Below are 12,703 nucleotides of genomic sequence, written 5' to 3' on the forward strand. Positions count from 1 at the left end.
TTCCAGTGCGGAAAAACAGTCTGGGAAGCCTTGTCTCAGAAGTGGTCGAGCTGACCCCGCGTGAGCTTTTTGACCTTTTTGGCTGAGGTGTCCTACTTTTTTTGTTTGTGGCTTCGGGAACTGACGAGCTGAAGAAGGGACACCGCCTTCGCTTTCCCGTCGTCCGACAGTGACGTTTACCTGGCTCTTACCGAGCGTCGACCTGGAACTGCGGGACGGTCGAAGAAGAAAAACCCACCAAAACGTCTTCTGAGCTAACGGTTCCTCTATGGCAAGCCGTTGTAACATAAATTCGGTTTTGCCGCCCTTACATTACAGATATCTCAAATTCTCTTGCGACTAGACGTTTTAGCGATTTAAGATATCGCTAATTATATTTTGACTAGACAAAATACCTATTTGAGATGTCTCTAATAACATTCTGACTAGTCGAAATGACGTCAGATTTACCACAGAGTTGGATGGAGACTTCAATTCGAAATATCTACAATGAATTACTGACTTTCTGAAATATACATTTCGGATATCTACAATTAAATTATGTGTAGTCATAAAGTAAATTCAAGATATCTCGATTTTAGTTTTGACTAGTCATAATTCTAACTAAAGATATCTCGAATGACAACATCATTCGAGATATCTTAAATTTATTTTTGGATAGGAGATACATTGACTAATGAAAACTAAATTATAGATATCTCAAAAGCAAATAATGACTACATAGAACTAAATTAAAAATATCTTGAATTGTAATTTTGACTAGTCAATTCCTGGAATTACACAGCTTTTCTATTTAAGATATCTTAAATTAACACTGACTAGTCAGAATGACATTATTGATATCTTGAATATGTAGGCTATTCTGTATAGCCACAACGTCCCTGACTTACGTGGCAATTTGAAAGTTTAATTAAACAATGACAAATAGAAAGAAACGACAAAAGATGTTTGAAAATCCACAACTTTCATGTTGAAAATGTTTTTGACAACAGCAATTTTAGCTTTTCAAAGCTGTTTTTAAGTGCATTCGGTTTGCCGGAAATGAATAAACAGGAAATTCTTTGCAGATTGGAGAAGCAGTCTTATAGTTGATGAAGTTTTGCGTTCTCCTTATATTCAACATTGCCGAGCTCTTTCTACGTTGTGGCATTTACTAACAACTTTATGCAGAAAACATAAAATTCTGCAGGCAACTGTTTGGACAGCACAAAGGATCTTCCACTCAATTCTTTACTCAGATATCTAAAATTGTAATTGTGAGTAGTCATAATTAAGTTCAAGATATCTCAAATTGTAATTACGGATGTGTCCCGTCAAAAGATGGATCCAGTGTCGTAATTTGAAATATCTTGAAAGGAATTTTGACTCGTCAAAATGTAATTGAAGATATCTCTAATTATTATTCTTACTAGTCAGAATGTAAATGCAGATATCTTAAATTACCATTCCGGAGAGTTAAAATGTATTTTTAGATATCTAGAATGTAATTAAGGATAGTCAGACGAAACCGAATTTATGTTAAAACGGCTTGCCACAGCTTGTGCAGCAGAAGAGAGAGAGAGAGAGAGAGGCTCCCTGCGTTTGACCAATCACAGAAGGGTGAGTATGTGACCACCATAAACAGGAAGTGACAACGCTCTGTCCTCTGTTGCTATTTCAATGCTCTACAGCTCGTAGGTTGCATTCGGGGGAACAGCAAGACAACAAAAACCAGCGCGGTAGTGCTTCATAAATGTAGTCAGAAAGTATCACAGTTTGACGGAGGAGAAATGACGACACCACAGAAAAGGTAAGTTTTTTTTACTGACGTGGACCCGCTTAAAAGTGTACTATAACGGCTATAAGTCATTAAAATGGTGATATATTGTCGTTGCAAATCACGTGCAAATCCCGTAGAAATTCTTGGCCCTGATGTGTATTACCTGCATTTAAGACTACTACACGAAGAGCACAAAGTACATTGACTATATACTGTTCAGAACAGAAACTAGGATCAGATGAAACATTATATAACAAAGTAATGTTTCATTTGGATTTTTATGTTTTTAACCGTTCACCCTAGAATGATGAAATATTAATATCTTTAAGCCATGAAATGTCTTTTTATTTGCTTTTAGTCTTCTTATTTACATTATTAAACAAATTATGATAATAAGAAATAGATTGTTTCCTCTCACCCCTTTTTTCACGTTTCCACCCAGAAAATTAAAATGTTAATCATTCTTAAGAAAAAATAATAATATTCCTAAATAGAAAAGCAAATATATAAATAAAAAAAATAAAAATTAAAAATAAGAAAATTTCCTGCTAGATCTTGATTGTGGGCTTACCTGCTAAATCTAACTTTATTCAGTTTTTTTTTTCTGTTTTGACTATAACTTGGCATGTTCCAATAATTGACCAAAGAGTGATATTGTTTTGATCATAACTAAGCTGCTTTTCCGTTACGAATGAGCATAAAACTTTCAGTATGTTGAAAAAGTTCAATTTTGCAATTGGGATTCTTCCTTTAAGTAAGAAACACAATTAAAATCATGTGAATAAGTTAGTTGGATAAGTCGAAAAAAAAACATGATCCTCCAACTACTTCCTGTCGTCGTCGTCTTCTTCGTCGTTTGCACCAGTGGCAACGTCCAGTTGTCGATCATGTGACTCATGTAATGCGGGGGAAAAAAGTGCTTCTATCGCAGTTTTACTAATTGAAATGTGGCCAAAAAACTCAACTCACCTCAAAAATCGAGAGTTTTGATGTTTCCATTGAGTGAATTTGTTTTCAAAATTTTCTCCACCACTTTAGAGTCGGTCACATGCCTGTCATGGACTTGCTGGAAGAGGAACTTCGTGTACTCATCCGGCCAGCAGCCGATTCTCCATAGTGAGAAAGTGGAGTTAACAGGAACAAACCTTGTTTTTCTCCATCAATTAGTTTTTCTCTGCTTAGGTCTGGGGTGTCCATAGTGTGGTCTGGGGGTCATTTATGGCCCTTGGAATCATTTTATGTGGCTCCTGACCGCAACATGTAGCCCCCTGACACTCTTTGTAAATTTTTTTCTTCAGGATGAAATTTTTCATGCCAAGTGTCTTAACTTTTTAAGCTGAGAATTTTTTTCTTTACTTAGAATTATTTCTTATGTTGTTGTTGTTGTTTTTATTTCGATCTCATAATAAGCTGTGTCGCAAACGTCTATCATGTTTTTATTCGAACACAGACTCAGGCACACTCGTGCATTGCATCTGATGAGATATAAAAGCCGATATCCAGAGCCAGCAAAATTGCAGAAGAAGATCTGTATTTTTGTTGCTGGCAATAAACTAAAAACATTTCACACATCAAACTTTAAAAGGAAAAAAACCCCAGAAAATAATAATCTCAAACAGTGAAATGACTGTAAACGTTAAGGCAAATAGTTTGTTTTTTTTATTACTTCATTTATTGCATTCATTTGCAATTTAAAATGAACATGTCACATGCTGGCACAAACAGAAAAAGGTAAAATATTACATGTTTTATTTATTGTTGTGGGGTAAAAGAGAAAGAATTCACAATAATAATTCAAAGTTTTCAATTGTGGAGGTGGGGGGATAAAATGTTGGCCCCTGAATACTTTGAACTTGGGCAAAACATTTGGACACTACCTGCCTAGTGGCTTATCTTATGATGCTCCTGACCCTTAACTTGAAAATCAGCAGACTGAAAGCATCTGTAACCAAGCAATTCAATAATGCCAACCTATACATCTTTGTTATAACCAACCATTACAAACAAGTTCATTTATTTTTGGTGTGTGTGGGTTTTTTGTTTTTTTTGTTTGTTTGTTTCATTTATTTGCGTCCGTTTCCTCCATTTTGCACTGCAGCTGACTGACCCGGTGTGTGAAGTCTTTTACATCAACCACAGTGTGGTGACAACTATGACTGTGCAAGAGTCGCTGGGAACCAGCAGTTCAAGTGACATACCTGAAACTCCATTAGTCACAGGGTGCAGTCACATGTCTGCTGTCTCTGTTTATTATCTCACTAAATGATTTGCTTTGGTTTATATTGGCTGATCCGATGCGGTGGGAAAGGAACTCCTTTGTGCTAACATAAACAGTGGGATTCATTGTGGACGGGTAGACAGTAGAAAACAGTTAACGTTTTATGTTATGTCTTTTATGGTGCATAGAGCTCTGTGGTGATCAGGAGAAATGGGAGCAGCACTACTCACTCGGACATGGTGATTGGCTGTAGTCATGGACCCCACCACGTCCTCCACCTATGTTTACGGCAGGTCCGCCGCGGTCGACCATTTGGACGACTGGGATCTCCTCCCCTCTGTGTCTGCTGGTTCTTTGAGTCAGGAGGTGTTCTACGAGGACCGGGTTGCAGAGGACAAAAGCAAATTTAAATCCAAGCTGGTCTCAGCATGGAACAGCGTCAAATATGGTCAGGTTTTTTTTATATATTGTTCCCTACATGTTAGAGATTCAAACAATTAATCTACTTACATTTAATTATTGATTAATGGTTTATTAGGTTAAAATTCATTCCACTCGATTAAGTACTAGCATCCGCTTAGACCTTCTTTTAGTTTTGTAGTTTGGCCGCCATCCAGCAGAGGGCGCCGCTGGTCATCCTGGTGATACAGGATTAAAGATGGTGGCGGAACAGAAGAAGGGGAAAGAAATGACGGTTCAGAGTCCCGTGGGGGACGCAAAATGCACTTTATGCGCTTCTGTTTTGAAATAAACACTCGACAAGCTCCTTAAGTTTAACTTTAATTGCGTTCATTCTACCGAGCTGCATGGCAAAGAATATCACTGATATGCTACAAAAGGGGGGATATCTACCACGGCGTATTAGGGTCACTGTAGGGGGGGATAGGAGTTAATTTCCGCCAGCTCCGACAAAAAAAAAAATCGTGTTTTTCCTAGAAAATTTTTTGAGTTTTGTCGGAAATTTACTCTTCTATTTCTATCTGCAGCGACCCTGCATAAAAGAAAAAACTTGCGACATGACAGTAATAAACATTGTGCCAATAAGTACGGTTGAGTTTTGAAGGCTCGTCAATGCACTTTATGGAGCCAAATTTTTCTTTCACATATTTTATTTTATTTTATTTTTTTCATCCTTTGTTTTTCTGCTCAGGAACTAAAAGGTTCTTGTTATGTTATATTTTGTAAATAGGATTAAGTTTAATTACGTGAGAACCACAGTTTTCAGTTTATTCAGTCAGTATGTCGTACAACTGACACAAAATAATGTTAAAATGTAAAAAAAAAATTTAAATTCAACATATTATGAAAAATGTTCTTCATGGTATGGAAAGACAAAAATCTCTGCTTTTGAGAAAATGGACACATATCATTTAATTGCATGAGACTAATCAAATTTAGATTAATTTATTGATCAATACTTTGCATCCGTACAACAAATACTTAGTTCTTTTTTTTTTTTTTTTTTAGAAGAAGAAATGAACCCCTCTCTTTACTTCACCAGGCTGGTCCTTGAAACAGAAATCCAAATTTAACAAGAGCTCGCCACTCATCATGCTGGGGAAAACCTACAATCTCAAAGATAGCGGTGAGGTGAACCAAACCAAACTTTCCATCTGCGCAGCTTTTCGTAATATTTCAAAAAATAAAAGTTTTCAATTCCGTCTCTGAACCCTTTCAGGGGACAGGGAGCGTTTCCGCCGCTCCTTCGCGTCCTTCCTGTGGCTGACGTACAGACGGGGCTTCCCTCAGCTGCCGGGCTCCTCTCTGACCACAGACAGCGGCTGGGGGTGTGTTCTGCGTACGGGCCAGATGCTGCTGGCTCAGGGCCTGATCATACACCTGATGCCTGCAGGTGACCACACACACACAATTAAACACGCAAAGGCAATAGAATGGGAGAAGGAAAATGAAAACATGCTCTTTTAATTAGCTGTTTTGATGAAACTGTTGATGTGACACTTTTTTGTGTGTATTTTAGGCAAGGCTTGGCATTTTGTTGATTATTAGTTTTGCATGACAATCTAAATGTTTTTCACAGTTTGAATGACTTTCATTTGAACTGCTCATTGGGCTCAAGTATCCACAAATCACACAGTTGTGGCCAGGCCCTGAAACGATCGATTCGATTAATCGTGGTGAATCGACAATTGAAGTAATTATCAACTAATTTAGTAATCGATTAATCGCTGACTCGAGTGTACAGACTCAATGTGTCATTTGCTGAAAACAAATTTAGAGCGGTAATTAAGCCAAAAATGTACACATTTGTGATGCAATTTTATAGAAGACTGTATAGCTGCAGTTAGCTCTGTCACAGTAAAACAATTTGCAAGATGATACATTATCACAGAAATGACTGCGATAAATGATAATGTTGTTGTTGTGAGACCATATTCAAGTAATACAATAGCGATGCCATAATGATGCAAGTTCACTCTTAAACTTTAACTTTGTACTGAACTCTTCACTCTGGAACTGTAAGATATTTGAACTATCCAAAGTAAAACGCAGCAACCGAAAAGAACGAACAAAACGAAGATAAAAACCACACACAACTAAAATCATAAATAAAATGGAGTCATGGAGTCTCCATAGACAAAATTTCCCTTAAAAAAATATGAATCATCGGAATGGAAATGATCAAGCTCATCCTAACTTATCCTGCGATTTGATGAATTGTTTAACTGCTTATCGCCACAGGTTCACTGCAGTGAACTCACAGACGTCTACTCTTTCAAAAATGTAAAAAATGGTCGCTACAAACCTTGCAAAACTGCTAAAAACTTTTCACTTCCACGACTTTGCATTTTTTAAGTAAAAAAAAAAAAATGTTTTGGGGGAGAAAAAAAAAAGTCTCGGAACTTCTTCTAGACTGGACTTGGCCTGTGCGGTACTCCGCCGCCAAGGACGACCTGGACCTGCTCCGCCCTGCGGCCGACTGGACGGCGGGGGAAGTCGGGAGCAAGAGGGGGCGGAAGCTCAGCGTCGGCTCCCTCCTGGACAGACCCATGGAAGCCACGCACAGGAGGGTGGTAAGCTGGTTCGCTGACCACCCCGCGGCCCCGTTCGGCATACACAAGCTGGTGGAGCTGGGGCGAAGCTCGGGGAAGAAGGCCGGCAACTGGTACGGCCCATCCATCGTGGCTCACATCCTGAAGTGAGAAGTGAATGAATCCCTCGCAGCTGTAGGAGCGTCAGAGCGAGAGATTGTTCGTACTCTGACCGTGAATGTGGTCCTGTTTTCAGGAAAGCTGTGGCGGCTTCGGTGGATCTCCCCAATCTGGTCATTTATGTTGCGCAAGATTGCACCAGTAAGTGGTTTCCACATTATATGTGTAAACTAGAGATGTGCCAGTCAGGTTTTCTTTGTCTAAGCTGATTTCCAATTATTTTTATTATGGTCTAACCTGTTCATTCCTGTTTTTTGTCTAACAACTATAATGATGCCATGTCATGTAAAGTTGACTATTTTTAGCTTTACGTTGTGTTTTAAAGTTATTTCCTCATCAAAAACATACCTGGAGTGTTGCCTTGTTTTGTTCTTGCATGTTTGTGAAATCCTTTAATCTCCCATGGCAACCTTTCAAACCATGCAAACGCCTTTGAGCTCCTTCAGACTAGCCAACAGCAATTAGCAAACACCGTTTAATATCAGTAGTTCTTTATGGGATCTACTTCTCCGTGAAATGCTGATTTAAAAACGTTGTTAAAGGGTTAATAACGTGATGACTTCCTGAAGGCGGAGTTTCAGAAATTCAATTTCTTAAATTCAATTTCAAGGCATTGAATTACGATGTGAAATGTCTTTAAAGTCATATTTGATATATGAAGTATTTTTATAGCAACTGAAGGTTACATAATTACTTTTTTGTCCTATAAAATGAAACTACATGCCTGGAAAATATGTTATAGGTTGCAGAAGTTTTTAATCCAGCAGGATTACAAGATGATTCCATTAATATGTATACAACTAAAAACTATTTGATTTCTGTTAAACTCAAAAAAGTGAATCCGAGCTGAAAGTGGTGAGATTTCTTTGGTTTGATGCATTTAATGGACAAGACAAAAAAACTTGTGATCAACAGAAAACGGTCAGTTTTCAATCTAATTCCAATTGGTGCATTTCTAATAGTAAATGTTAAGCTGAATTACCCTTTTAGCTCAGCACGCTGTGGTTTAATAGTTTTTATTACTTTTCTTTTTAGTCTACCTCCAGGATGTCAGAGGGCTGTGTGAACGGCCCCTCCCTCAAAGCTGGAAGTCCGTCATCGTCCTGGTTCCTGTCCGGCTCGGAGGACAGGAGCTCAATCCCTCCTACATCCCCTGCGTCAAAGTACTTAAACCATCCATGGCTCTGTTGTTAATGAGGAGAAAATTAGCATCCTATGACCAGAGATGTGCTAATCAGTCAGCAAGAGTCTGGAATGAGCCAATTTCAGCTTAATAAAATAGGCTAAAATGTCCAGAAATTGCATTTTTAATCCGTTCTATCTGCTAAGCCAACAACAAACAGGTATGTTCTACTCATGCATTTTCCTTCTAGAAACTTCTGATGCTGCAGTGCTGCATCGGGATCATTGGTGGCAAACCAAAGCACTCTTTGTTCTTCATTGGCTTCCAGGGTACGTTTGGTGACGTCACGACAATATCCGATCCTTCTAATGACTCTTTTTAAATAAATAATATATGTCCTGTTCATTTTGCCTTCCCTCCACCCCTGCTTCGATAAAGACGACCATCTGCTGTACTTAGATCCTCACTACTGCCAGCCTGCAGTGAACATAAAAAAGGACAACTTTCCCTTAGAGGTATGAGTTAGCATTTCACTTCCTTCCCTTTTTAATCACTTTCTGTCTCGTTTCGTCTGGTGACACCTGCTCAGTTTATCAACCGTTAAAATATAGTTAAAAAAAAAAACCAAAAAACATTTGTGTAAGTATAGCTTGTCATTTTTCAGACAGAAATCAGCGCTACACTTTTAAAAACAAAAATCTCTCGTTGGTGATAATTTTCTAAATTTCACTGTGATTGTCTCATGTTAAAAGGCCAAAATGTATGTATTTTTGGGGGGGGGGGTTATGTGACAAACCAAAAACAAAAGTGGTGTATAATTGTGACGTCTGTTGTCGCTGAACAATGATTAACTTATCCAGCTAAAAACAAACAAGACAAGGTTAAAATTACTTAACTACACAAATTCTGTCAGTACAAACGGTAAACAGAATTTTGAAAACCATGTTTTCAAACTTATTTTTCTTCTACTTTAAAATTAGTCTATGACCTAAAAAATCACAATACGATATGTGGTTGTTCTTGGTTGTAACATGGCAAAAAGTGAAAAGGTTGATGTGTGAGCATTTGCATATCAATGTGAATGTTTTTCGGATCTTATCTCTCGTCTCTGTTTGCAGTCGTTTCACTGTAAGCATCCCAGGAAAATGGCCTTTTCCCGCATGGATCCCAGCTGTACCATAGGATTTTATGCAAAAGATCAAAATGAGTTTGAGCTCATGTGTGCAGCTGTGAACGAGGTACGATTTTCTTCTTGCTATTCATCATAGGTAGCATTTTTATATTAAAGGGGCAGTGTTATATAAAATTGGCTTTGACATAATGTTATAATGTCACGTCCTTATCATCACACTTGGAGTGTTGCTTTAATTCTTTCATGCATGTTTGAGAAATCCTTTAAACACCTGTGGCAACCACTCAGCTGTGCAAAACGCCTGGGTGGACTTAGCTCCGCCTTCGAGACAAACTCCCCCCCGGACAGAGCAGCAATCCCCACGACTCCCCTACTCCGCTCCTTCAGACTAGCCATCGATATAGCTAAAGCCAATAAAATGACAAAAATTTAATTCAGAAAACATCTTTGTTACATGAAATAAAAAATAAAAAATTATTAATGGGGGGGGAAAAACTCTATGTAAACATAATGACAATAGAATGCTTTCTGCACCCAAAAACGAACCAAGTATGAAACTGCTGTAAAATTGTATAACTTATAAAAGCTAAACTAAAGCTAAACAATGTTTGCTAACTTATAAAAACTAGAAAACTCTCTCTAAAACCCAGCTTAAACTTGCTTGAGTGACGACGAAATAAAATTAAGCTACAATAAAGGAACCCCAAAACTGTTCTAACCCTGCTAGCTAGCAGCAATTAGCCAACATCTGGTGGAACTGCACATCTGCTGAGCTCATTACACGAGCTACTTCTCAGTAAAAGTGTTGCTAAAGGGTTAATAGAGGAGCCATGTGATAATTTCCTGAAGGTGGAGTTTCAGAAAGAATAGGAGCTTCTTAAAGAGACAGAGGCCCAATTTTGAGGTGTTAAATTACAAAGTCAAATTTCTTCTAAGTCATATTTGATATATAAAGCATTTTTATAACTGAAGGTAGCATAATTACTTCATTTTGCTATAAAGTTATACAATGTGGCTGGAAAACTCATAGTACTGCCCCTTTAAATTCAGACAGGCTTAAACAGATATTTCGATGTGAAATATCTTGAAACCAGCTGCTTTGATCGACGCGTTCTGCTCCACAGGCCGTCTCCACGTCGGCAGAGACGTACCCCATGTTCATATTCTCCGAGGAGAAGCATCGGGACGTGGAGGACGAAAGCATCAACAGCAGCATCACCTGCATCCAGAGAAACAAAGAACTGAATGAGGACGGCGACAGCATGGACGAGTTTGTTCTGATATGAGCCAGAAACAGAGGAGATGGGCTTTTTGTCCGCTTTACGTCTGCAGGAAATGTTGGGGATTCGCAGTCTTCTCTCTTCGACAAGCTTGCAGGACTCAGTCGGGAACACACAGGCTCAGTGAATATGAACTGACCAGGTTTTAGTCGCCTTTCTGCTGTATTTTTATCTGTGTTTTGTGCGTCTTTAAAATTGTATTTATTCCAAATAAAGAACATTTGCGTTCATTCCTTTTAGCAGAGGAACAAAAGTGTCACTTGTTTGGCATTAGCGTTGTAACACGAACCGGCAAAAGGGAAGCATCACGGTGCAATGTGTGTGTTTTATGCTCATGTGGCTGGAGAAGCTGCTCTTTACATGGACTGGAAAAGCGGATTTCTAAGTTTTGATTTATGACCCTGTTTGAATTTAAACAATAAAACATGCTCCCATAAATGTAGGTCTTCCTATGAAGCATTTGTTCATGGCGGCTTGTCGTTGGTGTCTTTTAATGGCAATTCACCCATTTATTTGTATGTGAACAAACTCCTTTGAAGACATTCCACATCAGTTTATTATTCTATAAGTATTCTTAGCAAATATTGAGATAAATGACCATATGAAGTCCCAAAACTCCTCTATAGTTCAATGTAATTATAGAATATTGTCCGTATTGGCATTCACGCAAGTTCTTCAAACATATTGGAGTCAACTAAAACGAACTCTGCACGCTATGATTAAAAGAATCCTTTTTAGCTTTTAGGCATTTTACTTCTTCCTTTATGGTCTTTAACTAAGCGGTTACATGAGACTCGCTGATCTCTCACTTCCAGCTTTGCGCAGTCTCAAGCACCATAAAAGCAGCTTTGATGTCTTTTGTCCCTTGTTGAAATAATTTGGTTTGACTCTCGTGCTCGGTTTGCACAACCAAGACAGGATAGTAACCAAGGCTGGAGTACAAATTCTTAATTCAGCAAGGTGAGAAGCTCCAAGTACAAGCAGAGAGGCAACTCCTGTGGTTACCACGACGCCTGCAGCTCATGCTGGTTCAAGTCCAACACGTCAGACATGAGCCGGTCTTTTCCCTGCTACGGAATCCTTTATATAGTCAGCATGGCAGCGTAAGTCTTACACTGGCTTGACCTCAACATCTTTAGTCTTCCAGGTCACGTGTACATGATAATGTGTTTACCAAGCTGCAGCAAATGACTTTCGGTTCGACAACAAGAATCCTGATTCTTCAACAGCAAATGCAGCGACTTGGAAAAATAGCACTGACACATTTCTGTTTTGTTACAACGAAATTTAATGTGTTTTATTAGAAAACAATGTTATTTTTAGCCTTTTTTTTTTTCTTTAACTCCGATATACATAAAATTAAATTCAGTGTAACCATTTGTTTCGAACATGGTAGCTCTAGAGGAGCTACAGGTATCCACAAATCTAGCCTTTATTGAATTCAGTCTAGAAAAAGGTAATAGTTGGGGGTTCTGTTCCTTGGAATAGTAGTCACAGTGAAAGTTGGTGTAAATATAACTTCCTTCAAACATTAAAAAGGAAAATAATAATTTGAAGACTGATTTAGCCAATAGAAAAAAGCTATTATAATGTTTATTATTATCAACCGAGTTATGGTAAGAGATTTCATTTCGTTAAAGTAAACTAAAAGGCCCTTTGTTTTAATTTCCAGCGCTGCTCGAATTAGTTTATTACACAGTAAACTAGTGTTTTAAATTTTGTTCCCCTCCAGGGGGTCTAGTGTCCCTTATATGACAGTAGGCTGACAGGAGAGGGGGGAAGACATGCGGCAAATGTCAGTCGGGTCCGGGAATCAAACCCGACTGACGGCCGCGTCGAGAACTCAGGGCCTCCAAATGTGGGTTGCGCTATCCCCTACGCCACCACAGCACACCCCTAAACTAGTGTTTTAAAGAAATGTGTGAGGTTAAATCCTATTAATGTGTAATCCCCCCCCTCCCGCACCAGCACGGGCTTCTGGTTCTTTCGGGCACGTAAACGCAGGGCCTGGCATGCGCGGC

General features: G+C 38.7%; 1 protein-coding gene across 2 annotated transcripts; it reads left to right on the forward strand.

The window, feature by feature from the left end:
- The first annotated feature begins 1,582 nt into the window (after positions 1-1,582).
- LOC122822091 (cysteine protease ATG4D-like) lies at positions 1,583-11,120 on the forward strand. 2 transcript variants are annotated; one of them, XM_044100489.1, is made up of 11 exons: positions 1,583-1,789; positions 4,166-4,425; positions 5,479-5,562; positions 5,656-5,829; positions 6,849-7,134; positions 7,224-7,288; positions 8,183-8,310; positions 8,521-8,599; positions 8,709-8,785; positions 9,389-9,508; positions 10,527-11,120. In XM_044100489.1, exons 2-11 carry the CDS (start codon positions 4,233-4,235, stop codon positions 10,686-10,688), a joined length of 1,368 nt encoding a protein of 455 aa, XP_043956424.1. In that variant the 5' UTR covers positions 1,583-1,789; positions 4,166-4,232; the 3' UTR covers positions 10,689-11,120. The 2 variants fall into 2 exon arrangements, with proteins under 2 accessions (XP_043956424.1, XP_043956425.1); XM_044100490.1 differs by lacking the exon at positions 1,583-1,789 and having other exon boundaries at positions 4,287-4,425; positions 5,445-5,562.
- The last annotated feature ends 1,583 nt before the right edge of the window (positions 11,121-12,703 follow it).

The sequence above is a fragment of the Gambusia affinis genome, linkage group LG19 (assembly GCF_019740435.1).
Source record: "Gambusia affinis linkage group LG19, SWU_Gaff_1.0, whole genome shotgun sequence".
Classification (NCBI taxonomy): Eukaryota; Metazoa; Chordata; class Actinopteri; order Cyprinodontiformes; family Poeciliidae; genus Gambusia; species Gambusia affinis.